Source organism: Musca domestica, unplaced genomic scaffold (genome assembly GCF_030504385.1).
Source record: "Musca domestica strain aabys unplaced genomic scaffold, Musca_domestica.polishedcontigs.V.1.1 50, whole genome shotgun sequence".
Lineage (NCBI taxonomy): Eukaryota > Metazoa > Arthropoda > Insecta > Diptera > Muscidae > Musca > Musca domestica.
The window spans coordinates 4,114,520-4,132,343 of NW_026712347.1; the positions used below are offsets into that span (position 1 = coordinate 4,114,520).

Genomic DNA, 17,824 nt, shown 5'->3' on the forward strand with positions numbered 1-17,824 from the left:
TATCTGAACCGATTTTCACTAAATTTGATATACTAGCTTCTAGGCTGAATTTGGTCCGATGTACTAAAATTCAGTCCATTTGGACTTATATCGGCCATTTGGTGCACAATTAACCCGAAATCGGATGAAGATATATATGGGAGCTATATCCAAATGTGAACCGATTTCGATAAAATTACAAACATCTATTTCTGGGCTGCATCTTATATCTGGCACCAAATATCATTCTTGTGGAGTGCATATTACGAATGTGAGAGGCTTAAACACCAAATCGGATGAAAGATATATATGGGAGCTATAGCTATATCTGAACCGATTTTCTCCAAATTTGATATACTTGCTTCTAGGCCGAACTCGATTGGGTGTGCCAAAATTCAGGTAATTTGGACTGTTAGTGGACATTTGGTGCACATTTAACCAGAAATCGGATGAAGATACATATGGGAGATATAGCTGTTTCTGAACCGATTTTCTCCAAATTTGTTGTATTTTCTTTAAGGCTAATCTCGGTCACATGTGCCAAAATTCGGGCCATTTGGGCTGATATTGGCCATTTGGTGGTCAATTACCCCGAAATCGGATGAAGATATATATGGGAGCTATATCCAAATCTGAACCGATTTCGATAGAATTTAAAACAGCTATTTCTGTGCCCCATCTAATACCTGGTACCAAATATCACGGTTGTGGAGTGCATAGTAAGAATGTGAGGGGCTTAAAGATCAAATCGGATGAAAGATATATATGGGAGCTATAGCTATATCTGAACCGATTTTCTCCAAATTTGATATACTTGCTTCTAGGCCGAACTCGGTTGGGTGTGCCAAAATTCAGGTGATTTGGACTGATAGTGGACATTTGGTGCACATTTAACCCGAAATCGGATAAAGATATATATGAGAGCTATATCCAAATCTGAACCGATTTCGATAAAATTTAAAACAGCTATTCCTGTGCTCCATCTAATACCTGGTACCAAATATCACGGTTGTGGAGTGAATATTACGAATGTATGGGACTAAAATTCTAAATCGGATGAAACATATATATGATTGCTATATTTATATCTGAACCGATTTTCACTAAATTTGATATACTAGCTTCTAGGCTGAATTTGGTCCGATGTACTAAAATTCAGTCCATTTGGACTTATATCGGCCATTTGGTGCACAATTAACCCGAAATCGGATGAAGATATATGGGAGCTATATCCAAATGTGAACCGATTTCGATAAAATTACAAACATCTATTTCTGGGCTGCATCTTATATCTGGCACCAAATATCATTCTTGTGGAGTGCATATTACGAATGTGAGAGGCTTAAACACCAAATCGGATGAAAGATATATATGGGAGCTATAGCTATATCTGAACCGATTTTCTCCAAATTTGATATACTTGCTTCTAGGCCGAACTCGATTGGGTGTGCCAAAATTCAGGTAATTTGGACTGTTAGTGGACATTTGGTGCACATTTAACCAGAAATCGGATGAAGATATATATGAGAGCTATATCCAAATCTGAACCGATTTCGATAAAATTTAAAACAGCTATTCCTGTGCTCCATCTAATACCTGGTACCAAATATCACGGTTGTGGAGTGAATATTACGAATGTATGGGACTAAAATTCTAAATCGGATGAAACATATATGATTGCTATATTTATATCTGAACCGATTTTCACTAAATTTGATATACTTGCTTCTAGGCTGAATTTGGTCCGATGTACTAAAATTCAGTCCATTTGGACTTATATCGGCCATTTGGTGCACAATAAACCCGAAATCGGATGAAGATATATATGGGAGCTATATCCAAATGTGAACCGATTTCGATAAAATTACAAACATCTATTTCTGGGCTGCATCTTATATCTGGCACCAAATATCATTCTTGTGGAGTGCATATTACGAATGTGAGAGGCTTAAACACCAAATCGGATGAAAGATATATATGGGAGCTATAGCTATATCTGAACCGATTTTCTCCAAATTTGATATACTTGCTTCTAGGCCGAACTCGATTGGGTGTGCCAAAATTCAGGTAATTTGGACTGATAGTGGACATTTGGTGCACATTTAACCAGAAATCGGATGAAGATATATATGGGAGATATAGCTGTTTCTGAACCGATTTTCTCCAAATTTGTTGTATTTTCTTTAAGGCTAATCTCGGTCACATGTGCCAAAATTCGGGCCATTTGGGCTGATATTGGCCATTTGGTGGTCAATTAACCCGAAATCGGATGAAGATATATATGGGAGCTATATCCAAATCTGAACCGATTTCGATAGAATTTAAAACAGCTATTTCTGTGCCCCATCTAATACCTGGTACCAAATATCACGGTTGTGGAGTGCATAGTAAGAATGTGAGGGGCTTAAAGATCAAATCGGATGAAAGATATATATGGGAGCTATAGCTATATCTGAACCGATTTTCTCCAAATTTGATATACTTGCTTCTAGGCCGAACTCGGTTGGGTGTGCCAAAATTCAGGTGATTTGGACTGATAGTGGACATTTGGTGCACATTTAACCCGAAATCGGATAAAGATATATATGAGAGCTATATCCAAATCTGAACCGATTTCGATAAAATTTAAAACAGCTATTCCTGTGCTCCATCTAATACCTGGTACCAAATATCACGGTTGTGGAGTGAATATTACGAATGTATGGGACTAAAATTCTAAATCGGATGAAACATATATATGATTGCTATATTTATATCTGAACCGATTTTCACTAAATTTGATATACTAGCTTCTAGGCTGAATTTGGTCCGATGTACTAAAATTCAGTCCATTTGGACTTATATCGGCCATTTGGTGCACAATTAACCCGAAATCGGATGAAGATATATATGGGAGCTATATCCAAATGTGAACCGATTTCGATAAAATTACAAACATCTATTTCTGGGCTGCATCTTATATCTGGCACCAAATATCATTCTTGTGGAGTGCATATTACGAATGTGAGAGGCTTAAACACCAAATCGGATGAAAGATATATATGGGAGCTATAGCTATATCTGAACCGATTTTCTCCAAATTTGATATACTTGCTTCTAGGCCGAACTCGATTGGGTGTGCCAAAATTCAGGTAATTTGGACTGTTAGTGGACATTTGGTGCACATTTAACCAGAAATCGGATGAAGATACATATGGGAGATATAGCTGTTTCTGAACCGATTTTCTCCAAATTTGTTGTATTTTCTTTAAGGCTAATCTCGGTCACATGTGCCAAAATTCGGGCCATTTGGGCTGATATTGGCCATTTGGTGGTCAATTACCCCGAAATCGGATGAAGATATATATGGGAGCTATATCCAAATCTGAACCGATGTCGATAGAATTTAAAACAGCTATTTCTGTGCCCCATCTAATACCTGGTACCAAATATCACGGTTGTGGAGTGCATAGTAAGAATGTGAGGGGCTTAAAGATCAAATCGGATGAAAGATATATATGGGAGCTATAGCTATATCTGAACCGATTTTCTCCAAATTTGATATACTTGCTTCTAGGCCGAACTCGGTTGGGTGTGCCAAAATTCAGGTGATTTGGACTGATAGTGGACATTTGGTGCACATTTAACCCGAAATCGGATAAAGATATATATGAGAGCTATATCCAAATCTGAACCGATTTTCTCCAAATTTGATGTACTTGCTTCTAGGCCGAACTCGGATGGGTGTGCCAAAATTCAGCTGATTTGGACTGATAGTGGACATTTGGTGCACATTTAACCCGAAATCGGATGAAGATATATATGGGAGCTATATCTAAATTTGATCCGATTCTCACCAATTTCAATAGGGTTCGTCCTTGGGCCAAAAAAATATTGTTTGGAAAATTTCATCTCAATCGGATAATAAATGCGACCTGCTTTTTGTTCACAAGAATACATGGACAGACGGACGGACGGACGGACGGACAGACGGACTGACATGCATAAATCGACTCAGAAAGTGATTCTATGAAGGTTCTCAAAAGTAACTATGGGTCTATCTCGTTTCCTTCTCCATGTTACAAACAAATGCACAAAGACATAATACCCTTACCACTATGTGGTGTAGGGTATAAACAGTTGTTTAACATAAACATAATCATGTTTAACATGCGATAAGAATTTACTTGCGTAAATAAAGATGTGGACGATGCTTTTATTTTTCGTGCTTTGGTCATCTATCTGCCCTGGTCTTTCAGCCGCACGTGACCCAGTGAACTTGTCTTTGGCACAAGCCAACACGAAAATTAACATAAAGTGTGTGACACCAACAACAACTTTTATAAATGGAAATGGAACGCTGGTGAAGGCTGGTGTTCTATCTTGGTTTAAATCCCCCTAAAAATGCAATAATTTCCATTGGAATATAGAGCAAAAATTAGGATGTAGTTTAAAAGGAAAATGCATTTCACAACAAAGCATTTCGAGGATATTGACTTTGTGGCTTATGGAGAAAGGTATACTGCAGGCAACAAAAAATCTTAGTGCAAATATAAATATAAAATATATCATAGCGACTTTAAGATGAAATAATATACACGAATTAATATGTATGGAAGTGTACACACACAAAACAATGGAAATATAGCCATGAAATTGAAAGAAGTTTAAAGATTAGAATCATATTTTGACAGAAAAGTCCAGACATTTTGTTCATTTTTCGCGCTATTTAACTCATTTTAAAAATGAGGAGAAATATGAAAAAAAAACAAGTAAAAAAGCAGTAAGTTCGGCCGGGCCGAACTTTGAATACCCTCCACCATTTGGAACGAATTAGAAAATTTTCAAAAAAATTATATCCAATAAAAATTCTTTTAAAATCTTTAAAATATCTAATATAGGAAGGTGCCGATATATGGAGGGATATACGATATTGTGGACCTATAAAGACAAATCTATGTCTGCGTGTAAAGTACCCACAAGGAACTCCTTGTGTGGATTTTCAGATAATTTCATTGGGAAATGTGGCTAAAATCATCAAAATCCCGAATATCGGGGTACCGTTATATGGGGGATATACGATATTGTGGACCTATATAGATAATTCTCTGCCGAGGTATAAAGTACCCACAAGGAATTACTTGTGTGAATTTTCAGACAATTCCATTGAAAAATGTGGCTAACATCATCAAAATACCCAATATCGGGGGTACCGTTATATGGGGGCTATACGATATCGTGGAACGATATACCCCATCTTCGAACTTGACCTGCCTGCAGACAAAAGAGATCTGTGCAAAATTTTAGCTTCCTATCTTAATTCGTTTAGACTGTAGTGTGATTACAACAGACGGACAGGGCTTAATCGTCTTAGAATTTTACGCTGATCAAGAATATATATACTTTGTTGGGTCTAAAATGATTATTTCGATGAGTTACAAACGGAATGACGAACTTAATATACCCTCCATACTTTTTTTTGGTGGAGGGTATAAAAATGCATCTCACAACGAGAATGTTTACTTTGTGGCCTGTGGAGAAAGGTATACAGCAGGCAATAAAAATTGTTAGTGCAATTATAAATATGAACAAGTTCGATGATTTTACTATATTTTGACTTCTGTTATGATTTTTTAAATTGTTGCCCGTCTATGGAGTAGGTTCCGAAGGAATGGGCCATTATTGTCCATATCGTATCGGATCCAAATAAATATGATATAAATGTGATACTTTTTAGAACATTTTAGAATGTGCGTGAAGTACCATATATAGTCTATAGAAGTATTCAATTTTCATACTTCATCTAATACAGATAAAATATAGGTATGGGCAAACAAATCGAAAATTTATATCCAATTTTATACGAAATTATAAATTCCATATTCATCTCATCTCAAGTTTTTCGTTGAGAGAAATATTTAGATACAGCAAGTTTTAAAAACTCGCTGACTTGTTTCACAAGTTATGACAGACAAAAGTATTGTCAATTGTGACCCTTTTTGGGTGAGGTAACAGATGGGTTCCGTAGATATATATATCATCTTCACAACAGATTTTGTTTTGAAAACAAAAATGTTTGTATGTGTGAAATATGAAGAGGGTTGGATGCATATTTCGCTTTCTGTGAGCGTTTCTTGAATCCTACGTGGAGGAGGTACCAGAAGAAATTGTCTGATCCCTCCCATCTTTATAAATGATCTTGTGTTGAAGGAAATATTGAGATGTGCAAAGTATGAATGAAATCGGATCTTAATTTCGCGTTTTATGAGTTTCATGGATTTTCAACATTTTGAACATTTGCGGGGGAGGTACCAGAAGGAGTTGACTGAGATATTCCATCTTCACACCAGACCTTGGGCTAATAAAAATATTGTGATGTGTGTAATTTGAAGAGAATCGGACGCTTAGATTACATTTTATAAGAGTTATAATTATTCAAAATTTTGACCCTTTTTGGATGAGAAAAATCGAATTATCATTTCTCTTTATTTGCAGTAAAATATTTTTATACCCTCCACCTTGGAAAGGAGGGTATATTAACTTTGTCATTCCGTTTGTAACATCCTTAAATATTCGTCGTAGACCCCATAAAGTATATATATTCATAATCAGCATAAAATTCTAAGTCGATTTAACAATGTCCGCCTGTCTGTCTGTCCGTGTGTCTGTTGAAATCACGATACAGCCCACATTATTTGACGTAGAGCTTTAAAAAAATACAAAATTTAGCAGAGCAATTTGTATTGTGTCTAGGATGGTTGGTATTGAAAATGAGATATATCGGTCCACGTTCTGGTATAGTCCCCATATAACGGTACCTCCCGATATTCGGTATTTTTTATGATTTATGCCACATTTTTTCACGGATTTGTCTGAAATTTGGTATTTGTAGGTCATAACGGGTCCCTGTACGTGTGGCAAAACATTGCATGTATAGGTCCACGTTTTGGTATAGCCCCCATATAAAGGTACCTCCCGATATTCGGTATTTCTATTATTTTTGCCACTTTTTTTTTCACGGATTTGTCTAATGGGTTCCAGCTCCGGTAGCGAAACATTGCACGTATGGGTCCACGATTTGGTATAGTCCCCATATAACGGTACCTCCCGATATTCGGCATTTTGATGGTTTTTGCCACATATTTGCACTGATTTTTCAAAAAATTGATATTTGTCGGTCGTAATGGGTCCTAGTTCGTGTGGCGAAACATTGTATGTATGGGTCCACGATTTGATATAGCCCCCATATAACGGTACCTCCCGATATTCGGTTTTTTTGATAATTTTTGCCAAATATTTCCGCGGATTGGTCTAAAAATGCGTATTTGTAGGTCATAATGGTAGGTCCGTTGGCGAAACATTGCATGTGTAGGTCCACGATTTGGTATAGCCCCCATATAACGATACCTCCCAATATTCGGCATTTTAATGGTTGTTGTCACATTTCTTCTAATGTTTCCTTTACCCTAAGGTGGAGGGTATTAAAAGTTTGGCACGGCCGAACTTAATGTTTTTTTACTTGTTTTTTTTTTTTTTTTTTTTTTTTTTTTTTTGAAAAATTTTACCCTTTGTGGGAAATGTACCAGATATTGTCGATCTCCGAACTCGATCTAAGTTTGATAATATTATTGCGATGTTCCAAGTTTGGACCAAATCGTATACTGCTTTCGAATGTTATCGTGCGCACCAGCCAGCCAGACAGACGGACGGACGAACATTTGTAACGTGCTGATTTCATCATGTACATTTATACGAACAGACAACCGCACCTATTACACAATGAGAACAACAACAGCGGCCACTGCAAGTGCGACGCTAACAGCACCAACCAACCACCACCATACACACACGACTCGGTCATACGCAGTCAGCAAGGTGACAACAGCACTAGCCAGCAAACGCAGCATTCATTGGGCGCGTGGTGAACAAAGTAGTTTTCGGTGGTGTGCTGTTCACAGCCGGTCACATAGTCGGGAATACTTTTTCCAAGACTGGCTCTCATTAATTTGAGTGGCTGGTAATTCATTTACACAGGAGTTTCGGCTCGCTGTTCCACAGGAACTTCGGTTCGCTGTTCCACAGGAGTTTCGGCTCGCTGTTCCACAGGAGTTTCGGCTCGCTGTTCCACAGGAGTTTCGGCTCGCTGTTCCACAGGAACTTCGGTTCGCTGTTCCACAGGAGTTTCGGCTCGCTGTTCCACAGGAGTTTCGGCTCGCTGTTCCACAGGAACTTCGGTTCGCTGTTCCACAGGAGTTTCGGCTCGCTGTTCCACAGAAGCTTCGGCTCGCTGTTCCACAGGAACTTCAGTTCGCTGTTCCACAGGAACTTCGGTTCGCTGTTCCACAGGAGCTTCGGCTCGCTGTTCCACAGGAACTTCGGTTCGCTGTTCCACAGGAGCTTCGGCTCGCTGTTCCACAGGAGTTTCGGCTCGCTGTTCCACAGGAACTTCGGTTCGCTGTTCCACAGGAGCTTCGGTTCGCTGTTCCGTATTATAGTCAAACATTGGTAGTGGAGTAGACGTAGTTAGAGAATCGTAGCTAGGCTACTTACCTCGACCCTATAGCCGACCCGAATAACAGAAACCCGAGCTGCCGAACGAGCCACGATCCATCTACACAGCGTAACGCATCGGTTGCCGAATCTACCCTCAACGAGCTGCCCAACCAGTACGAATGTCAATCCGCTCACGAAGACCTGGACAGCTGCTCCCGATTACCCTCTAATCGTCAACAACCCTCATCACCCGAACACCAACATCGTAATTCCTGATCGTCGACAACTGACGACCACAAGTTCCCGATTACCTTCAAATCGTCAACGACCATGAGTTCCCGATTACCGTCAAATCGTCATCAGAACGCATCACCCGAACACCAACATCGTAATTCCTGATCGTCGACAACCGACGACCACAAGTTCCCGATTACCGTCAAATCGTCAACGCAAGCGTCACCCGAACGCAACATCGTAATTCCCGATCATCGTCACAATCAACCTCCGACGGTCATCCCCGAGAGCGTATCACCCGAACACAATCATCGTAATTCCTGATCGTCGACAACCGACGACCACAAGTTCCCGATTACCTTCAAATCGTCAACGAACACAAGTTCCCGATTACCGTCAAATCGTCAACAGACCGCATCAGCCGAACGCAATCATCGTAATAATCAAACCGTCGACAAGTTCCCGATTACCTTCAAATCGTCAACGCAAGCGTTACCCGAACGCAACATCGTAATTCCCGATCATCGTCACAATCAACCTCCGACGGTCATCCCCGAGTATCCGATCGTCGACTAACTACACTACACATCAGCCACCCGAGTACTCCTTGTGTACACCCAATATCATCACTCCCGATTGTTCACGAATCGTACACCCGCCTGCCTACGTCCTTGGAGTCACGAACATATCCGAAGTCCATTTGCCATCCTATATTCAATACTTATCTTATCGTATTTCAACCCGAGTAGATTGTAATCTAGAATTAAAAATCAATAAAACATCCGATATTTACCCCCAGGAAAGGGAGAAATCTACTCTTATTATTTCATAAGGTTTAGTGGGTCCTTATGGCGACCCTGGGTACAGCTGAGCTTACCTCAGCTGACGAGAAAACCACGTTACACATTGCTAGATCGACTCCAAAGAGACCTAGGGTCTAAAACCGTTATTTCGATGAGGCACATTTTGGTCGTATCAAATGTGTTTTTATACCCTCAGCCAAATGGCTATAGATGGGGTATAAAAACACACATTTTACGATTGGAATGTGTACTATAAGAGTACGAAAAGTATTAATTTGGTGCAATTTGTTATTGGATGAACAGATGGGCCTTGATATTCGAAATTTGGTATTAGGTCATTTGTAGCCTGGACTTATGGTGGTGGTTTCGAAAATGTGTACTATAAATGTACGAAAAGTACTGAATGGTACTATATTTGGTGTTGGATGAAAAAACAGGACTGGAATCCTCAAATTTAACATTTAGATCTCTGTTGGTAATTAGAATTGATATATAGAGGTGGTTTTGGAAATGCTTTCTATATTTGAACGAAAAGTACTGAGTGGTACTAAATTAAGTATTGGTGGAGAGGATAGAGCTGGTGTCCCGAAATGTGATATGGTGGTGGTTTTTCGAGATGCGTAATATAATTGTACGATAGAATAGAGATAAAATTCTGAAATTTATAAATATATAGTACCATTCAGTACTTTTCGCCACTACCAAAATCACCTCAATATCTTAATCCCGGATACCGATAGAGACTTCAATATCAAATTTCGGGAACTAATATCCTCTCATTAATTAAAAATTAAAATCGTACACCATAAAATTAATCAACATTTATTTTTCTAAATGAACCTCCAGCACCGAATTCTGTATTTTTGTTAAAATTACTTTCTTCCAAACGTAGTCTTTCATCAATTCCACACTCCGAATTACGCTTAAAATAATTCCGATATTCATCGATGACTTTTTCAAATTCCCTGCAAATATCTGCCACTGAGGAGTTTTCACCGCCAAAATCTTGTGGCAGATATTTTTTGGGAAAAACGTCTGCGAATTTATCAATATTCTTGCCATCGGAGACATGGATCTGAAAGACATTAAAAAGAACGAAATATTACCAAATTACATAGTCCATGAGAAATACTTACTCGTTTCTGAAACTTTTCCGAACAACATGACAGCGCGAAATTGAGCAAGGTCTGTACGAAGGTTGGACAATTTAAAACCAACACCCTTTTAATGCGTAGCGGCAATGCTTTTTCGCTAAACATCATCACCTCCAGTAACATTTTCGGCGAGAGCAAATGCAAATGTTGAAGCGTTACCTTGGAGAAATCCATAACAATGACCAAACCTTGAATGCAAGCATAGGGATCGCTCTGCATCACAATTTCAGCTATTGTCCAGACGTAGCGTGAGATTTCATCGCTTGTAAACTCGTTAGGCCCAAAAGTCACTTGCTCGACTATTATTCGTGGACCATGCTCCATCAATGGTGTCGGTAGGAGGGTTAAGCATCTGAAAAGAATTCGATGAAATGGAGATGAAATAAATTATTTGGCATTAAATCCTATGACATATCGGAATCTAAATTTGTATATGGACATGTGAATCTCAAAAAAAAAAAAAAAAAAAATAAAAAAAAAAAAAAAAATATCAGTCGGCTGTATACCCTCAGCAAATGTTCGATTATTTAAATATATTTTGACTTCTGTTATGATTACTCAAATGCGGAGTAGGTTCCGAAGGAAAGGACCAATATTATCCGTTTCGTATCGGACCTAAATAAATATGATATAAATATTGAGACGTGCCAGGTTTGGACCATATTGCTTACTTCCTTCACTTTACATGAGATATGTAGTACTTTTTAGAAAATGTTAAAATGTGAGCGGGGTGCCAGGTTCAGTCGACTGAAGTTCCATATTCACACCAGGTCTTGGGTTAATAAAAATATTGTGAAATGTGTAATTTGAAGAGAACCGGATGCTTATTTCGGATTTTATGATCGTTTTGGTTATTCAAAATTTTTATCCTTTGTGGGGGAGGTACCAGAAGGAATGGTCCGATCTCTACCATCTTTAGAACAGATCGTGTGTTGATAGAAATATTGAGATGTGCCAAATATGAGTGGAGTCGGATTTTAATTTCGCGTTTTATGAGTTTCATATATATTCAAAATTTGTGACCTTCCCTTTGTGGGGAAGGTACCATAAGGAGTGGACCGATAAATACCATCCTCACAGCAGATATTGTGCTAGTACAAATAATGGGATGTGTGAAATATGAAGAGTACCGGATGCATATTTCAGATTTTATGATCGCTTTGGTTATTCAAAATTTTGACCCTTTGTGGGGGAGGTACCAGATGGAATGGTCCGATCTCTACCATCTTTAGAACTGATCGTGTGTTGATAGAAATATTAAGATGTACGAAGTATGAATGGAATGGGATGTTAATTTCGCGTTTTATGGTCTTCTTATATTTTCAAAATTTGTGACCCTCCCTTTGTGAGGGAGGTACCAGAAGGAGTGGACCGATAATAGCATTTTCACACCAGAGCTTGGGATAATAATAATATTGTGATATATGTAACAGCATGCTTATTTTGGATTTTATGATGGTTTTGGCTATTCGAAATTTTAACCCTTTGTGGGGAGGTACCAGAAGCAATGGCCCGATATATACCATCTTTACCATTAAAAATCTTGTGTTTATGGATGTGTCAAGTCTGAATCCAATCGGTTAATAATTTCGTGTTTTATGAGCTTCTTGAACCTACTTCTTAACCCTTTCTGGGGGAGATACCAAAAGGAGTGGACCGACATATTCCATTTTAACAACATATCTTCGGTTCATGAAAATATTAGGATGTGTGTAATTTGAAGACAATCGGACTCTTACTGCACATTTTATAAGAGTTATAATTATTCAAAATTTGGACCATTTGTGGGGAAGGTACTTGATGGAGTGGACCGATATTGTCCATTTTCACATAAGACCTAGCACTGATGCAAATATTAGGATTTGTTAAGTTGGAGCAAAATCGGACTAACCTTCTCTTTCTGTGCAGAAAATATATTTGTTGAAAATTGCAAACGTTTGTGGGGGAGTTACCAGAAGGAGTGGACCGATATTTCCTATCTCCGAACTCGATCTAAGTTTAATAATAATATTACGATGTACCAAGTTTGGACCAAATCGGATACTCCCTTCGAGAGTTGTCGTGCGCACCAGCCAGCCAGACAGATAGACACACGGACGGACATAGCTAGATCGACTCCAAATGTCCTGAAATGGATTTGGTCCAAAGAGACTTAGGGTCTAAAACCCTTATTTCCGTTATCAAATGATTTATACCCTCTCTAGCCATATGGCTGAGCGTTGAAAACAAATAAAAAACAGGAATGTCAAACGAGCCGAACTTTGAATACCCTACACTATTTGGAACGAATTTGGAAATTTTCACAAAATTTAAAATCCGTTAAAAATTCTGTTAAAAATGTTTTATTGGGGTCTATACGAATACGTGGACCTGCATAGATAATTTTCTGTCACAGGCCGTAGTTCCCATTACGAACTTCAAATACGAAATTTCAAACAATTTCGGTCAATAACGTCCTTTAAATCATTAAAATATCGAATATAGGAAGGTACCATTATATTGGTACTATACGAAGACCAGGACCTGCATAGACAACTTTCTGTCAAAGATTGTTATACCTGTTAGGAACTTGAAATACGAAATTTCAAACAATATCAGTGAATATTGTAGCTAAAATCGTAAAAATACCGAATAGGAATAGGAGGTACTGAGATATGGGGCCTACACGAAGACCTAGATCTGCATAGACAATTTTCTGTCACAGACTGTAGTTCCCATTACAAACTCTAAATACGTAATTTGAAACAACTCCGGCGAATAGTTTCGCTAAAATAATCAAAATACCGAATTTAGGGAGGTACCGTTGTATGTGGGCTATACGACCTATATAGACAATACTCTTTCAAGGGGTAAAGTACTCAGAAGGAACTCCTTTTGTGGATTATGAGTCAATTTCATTGAATATATTAGCTACAATCATCAAAATACCGAATATCGGGAGGTACCCTTATGTGGGGGCTATACGATAACGTGAAACGATATAGGCTGCCCTCGAACTTGACCTGTCTGCAGACAAAAGACTGATCTGTGCAAAATTCTAGTTTTTTTATCTTTATTCGTTTTGATCGATTACAACAGACGGGCAGGGCTAAATCGTCGTATAATTTTGCGCTGATCAAGAATATATGTACTTTGTTGTGTCTAAAATTATTATTTCGATGAGTTACAAACGGATTGACGAACTTAATATACCCTCCGTTCTACGTGTGGTGGAGGGTATAAAAATGTATAATCAAACTTGTTATTCGTTTAACCATGAAAATCGATTATCCGTATTGCTTCTGGTCTCGACCTCATTTAAAATATTTTCTGAAATTTATAAACATTTTCACATCGACCTCAAAAATTCTCAATGAGAATTTGCAAACTCTCAGTAATTCAATTGGCAAAATTGCTCTCCCAACTCTCTCTCATCCACTGGACTTTTGGTATTATCATGCAACATTTAGTAACAATTTATTGAAATTGTTACAAATAATTGCATTGTCAATCTAAACAATTAATTTATAACCAAATACAATGTTTTTGTTTTATATCGACTTAAAATTAGCCATTAGCGACGTTACTATTTTTTTCAAACGCTTATAAATATTTATGTGCTCATTTCATTCTTCAGAGATTTATTATTATTTTCTTTTTCTGAAATGTTCTTAATGACAAACCAGTAAAGGAAGTCTTAAAGTCGGGCGGTGCGGACTTTATGATACCCTACACCACTTTGCTAATTTAGTAGAGCTCCGCATAACAATTAAAAGTTTTTATAGGAGAATTCAATCATACACGCTATGATTATAATTATAATTTAAAGTTCAAAGGACTTAATTTGCCGAAGCATTTGTATCTTTTAAATCCGGACTTGTATTGGCCATTTGGTGCACAACAAATTTAAAATTGGATAAAAATATATATGGGAGCTATATGCAAATCTGAACCGATCTCGATAAAATTTAGCAAAGCTATTTCTGAGCTGTATTTGATATATTGCCCTGAATATCGTTGTTATGGAGTGCATATTACGGCTGTGGGCAACAAATACAACAAATCGAATGAACAATATATATGGGAGCTATAGCTATATCTGAACCGATCTTTACCAAATTTTACATACTAGCTTCTAGACTCAAATCGGTCGCATGTGCCAAATTCCATCCCATTTGGGCAAATATTAGATGTTTGGTGCACAATAAAAGGTAAATCGGACGAAGTTATATATGAGAGCTATATCCAAATCCGAACCGATCTCGACAAAATTTAGCAAATGTATTTCTGAGCTGCATTTGATATATTTCCCCATATATTGTTGTTACAGGGTGCATATTACGGCTGCGGAGGACAAAAATAACAAATCGGATGAACAATATATATGGGAGCTATAGCTATATCTGAACCGATTTCGATCAAATTTGGCATACTTATTTTCAGGCCTAATTTGATTGTATGTGCAAAATTCCATACTATCCGGGCTGATATTACACGTTTGGTGCACAATAAAAGATAAATCGGACGAAGATATGTATGGGAGCTATATCTAAATTTTGACCGATTATTTCCAATTTCAATAGGGTTCGGCCATGGGCCAAATAAATGATTTGTGCAAAATTTCATCTTAATCGGATAATAAATGCGACATGCATTTTGTTCACAAGAATACATGGACAGACGGTCGGACGGACGGACAGACGGACTGACATGCATAAATCAACTCAGAAAGTAATTCTATGGAGATCCTCAAAAATAACTATGGATCTATCTGGCTTCCTTCTCCATGTTACAAACAAATGCACAAAGACATAATACCCTGACCACCTTGTGGTGTAGGGTATAAAAATATAATCAAACGAGTTTTTCGTTTAAAATCGTGAAAATCGATTATTTGTAAAATTTCCGGTTTGGAACTTATTTAAATTATTTCCTGAAATTTATAAATATTTTTACTATGACCCCAAAACATCTTATTTTCAATCAGCTGATGTAATTGGAAAATTCTCAGTGAGAATTTGCAAACTCTCAATAATTCAGTTGACAAAATTGCTCTCCCAACTCGCTCCCATCCACTGGACTTTTGATTTTATCATGCAACATTAAGTAACAAGTTATTCAAAATTGTTACAAATTATTGCAATGTCAAAGTAAACAATTAATTGAAATCGAAATACAATGTTTTTTTTTTTCGTATAGTGTCTCAAAATTAGCAATTAGCTACGTTACTAGTTTTTTTTTTGCAAATGCTTATAAATATGTATCTTCACATTTCACTCTTCAGAGATGTATTATTTTTTTGTAAAATATTTTTTTTATGACAACAAAATATTCAATAAAACATCTTGTCTTACCCAGTTCGGTGAACCCTGCGAAATGTTGGATCGTCTACATCTGCCATACTTCGCAAATGCGGTGATTTCGCAGAGAGCGTATAGAAATTGCTCAGCTTTTCTTTGGCCTTTTCCAAACTATATTTACTGCCACGAAGAAATTGTATCAGAAATAGATCTTCAATGCAGGCCTTCAGGTGTGGTTGTTGCCGTATCCATGCCTTGAGAACATGTAGATCCTCGGCAATTCTCTCTGGTACTTCTCCTAATTCTGTAATTGCAATTTTTTGCAATTCCTCCGGTAGCGGTCGTATGTCTGGCATGTTGAATAAACAAACTGTGAGTTGAAACTATTCAATACCCCAAGTTGAACACAAACTTTATTAGAACACGTCGAAGTTTTTGTTGTTTTCTATGATTTAATAAAATGACAAACAGGTTTGGGTGATAAAAAATTCAAATAGATTGTTGTGGATTTTGAAACGTGACGGTGACTTTGTATACAATGTTTAGGTTTTTAACCTGGTGCCAATAAACTATAATAATAGAGCTATGCATATAAAATTTTAGGGAACTTCTTTCACGGGTATAGAGAAAATATATTGTTTAAGATGTAACTAAATACAAGACATAGTTTTTATACCCTACACCACAAGGTGGTCATGGTATTATGTCTCTGTGCATTTGTTTGTAACAGGCAAAAAGGAAACGAGATAGACCCATAGTTCCTTTTGATGAGTTGATTTCTGCATGTCAGTCCGTCCGTCCGTCCGTCCGTCCGTCTGTCCATGTATTCTTGTGGACAAAATGCAGGTCGCATTTATTATCCGATTGAGATGAAATTTTTCAAACAACATTTGTTTGGCCCAAGGACAAACCCCATTTGAAATTGGAGATAATCGGTAAAAAATTAGATATAGCTCCCATATATATCTTCGTCCGATTTGCTTTTATTGTGCACCAAACGTGTAATATCAGCCCGAATAGTATGGAATTTCGCACACACAACCAAATCAGGCCTGAAAATAAGTATGCCAAATTTGATCGAAATCGGTTCAAATATAGCTATAGTTCCCATATATATATATGTTTCATCCGATTTTTTTGTAGTCCGCAGCCGTAATATGCACACTGTAACAACAATATTTGGGGAAATATATCAAATGCAGCTCAGAAATACCTTTGCTTAATTTTATCGAGATCGGTTCAGATTTGGATATAGCTCCCATATATAACTTCGTCCGATTTACCTTTTATTGTGCACCAAACGTCTAATATTTGCCCAAACGGGATGGAATTTGGCACATACGACTGAATTGAGGCTAGAAGGTAGTATGCCAAATTTGGTGAAGATCGGTTCAGATATAGCTATAGCTCCCATATATATTGTTCATCCGATTTGTAATTTTTGTTCTCCGCAGCCGTAATATGCACACTGTAACAACAATATTTGGGGAAATATATCAAATGCAGCTCAGAAATACCTTTGCTTAATTTTATCGAGATCGGTTCAGATTTGGATATAGCTCCCATATATAACTTCGTCCGATTTACTTTGATGGTTCACCAAATGTCTAATATTTGCCCAAATTGGATGAAATTTTGCACTTACGACCGAATTGAGTTTAGAAGCTAGTATGTCAAATTTGGTGTAGATCGGTTCATATATAGCTATAGCTCCCATAGTTTTGGTGAAATTGGTCAAAAATGATATTTTTCTAGTAATCGGCACCCCCTGCCGACTACTGACAAATCTCTTTTTTTTTCAGTTCATAATGTTGGCATTAAATAATATAAATGCTTGATTATGTATGTTTTTTTTTTTTTAAGTTATACAATGAGTTTTAGACTGTTATTTACTATTATAAAA

General features: G+C 37.4%; 1 protein-coding gene across 1 annotated transcript; it reads right to left on the reverse strand.

The window, feature by feature from the left end:
* Positions 1-10,287: 10,287 nt before the first annotated feature.
* Positions 10,288-16,307, reverse strand: LOC101888587 (retinol-binding protein pinta-like). The gene is made up of 3 exons (XM_005182097.4): positions 15,976-16,307; positions 10,625-10,994; positions 10,288-10,563 (listed from the first exon to the last, which is right to left on the reverse strand). Exons 1-3 carry the CDS (start codon positions 16,275-16,277, stop codon positions 10,300-10,302), a joined length of 936 nt encoding a protein of 311 aa, XP_005182154.1. The 5' UTR covers positions 16,278-16,307; the 3' UTR covers positions 10,288-10,299.
* Positions 16,308-17,824: the final 1,517 nt, after the last annotated feature.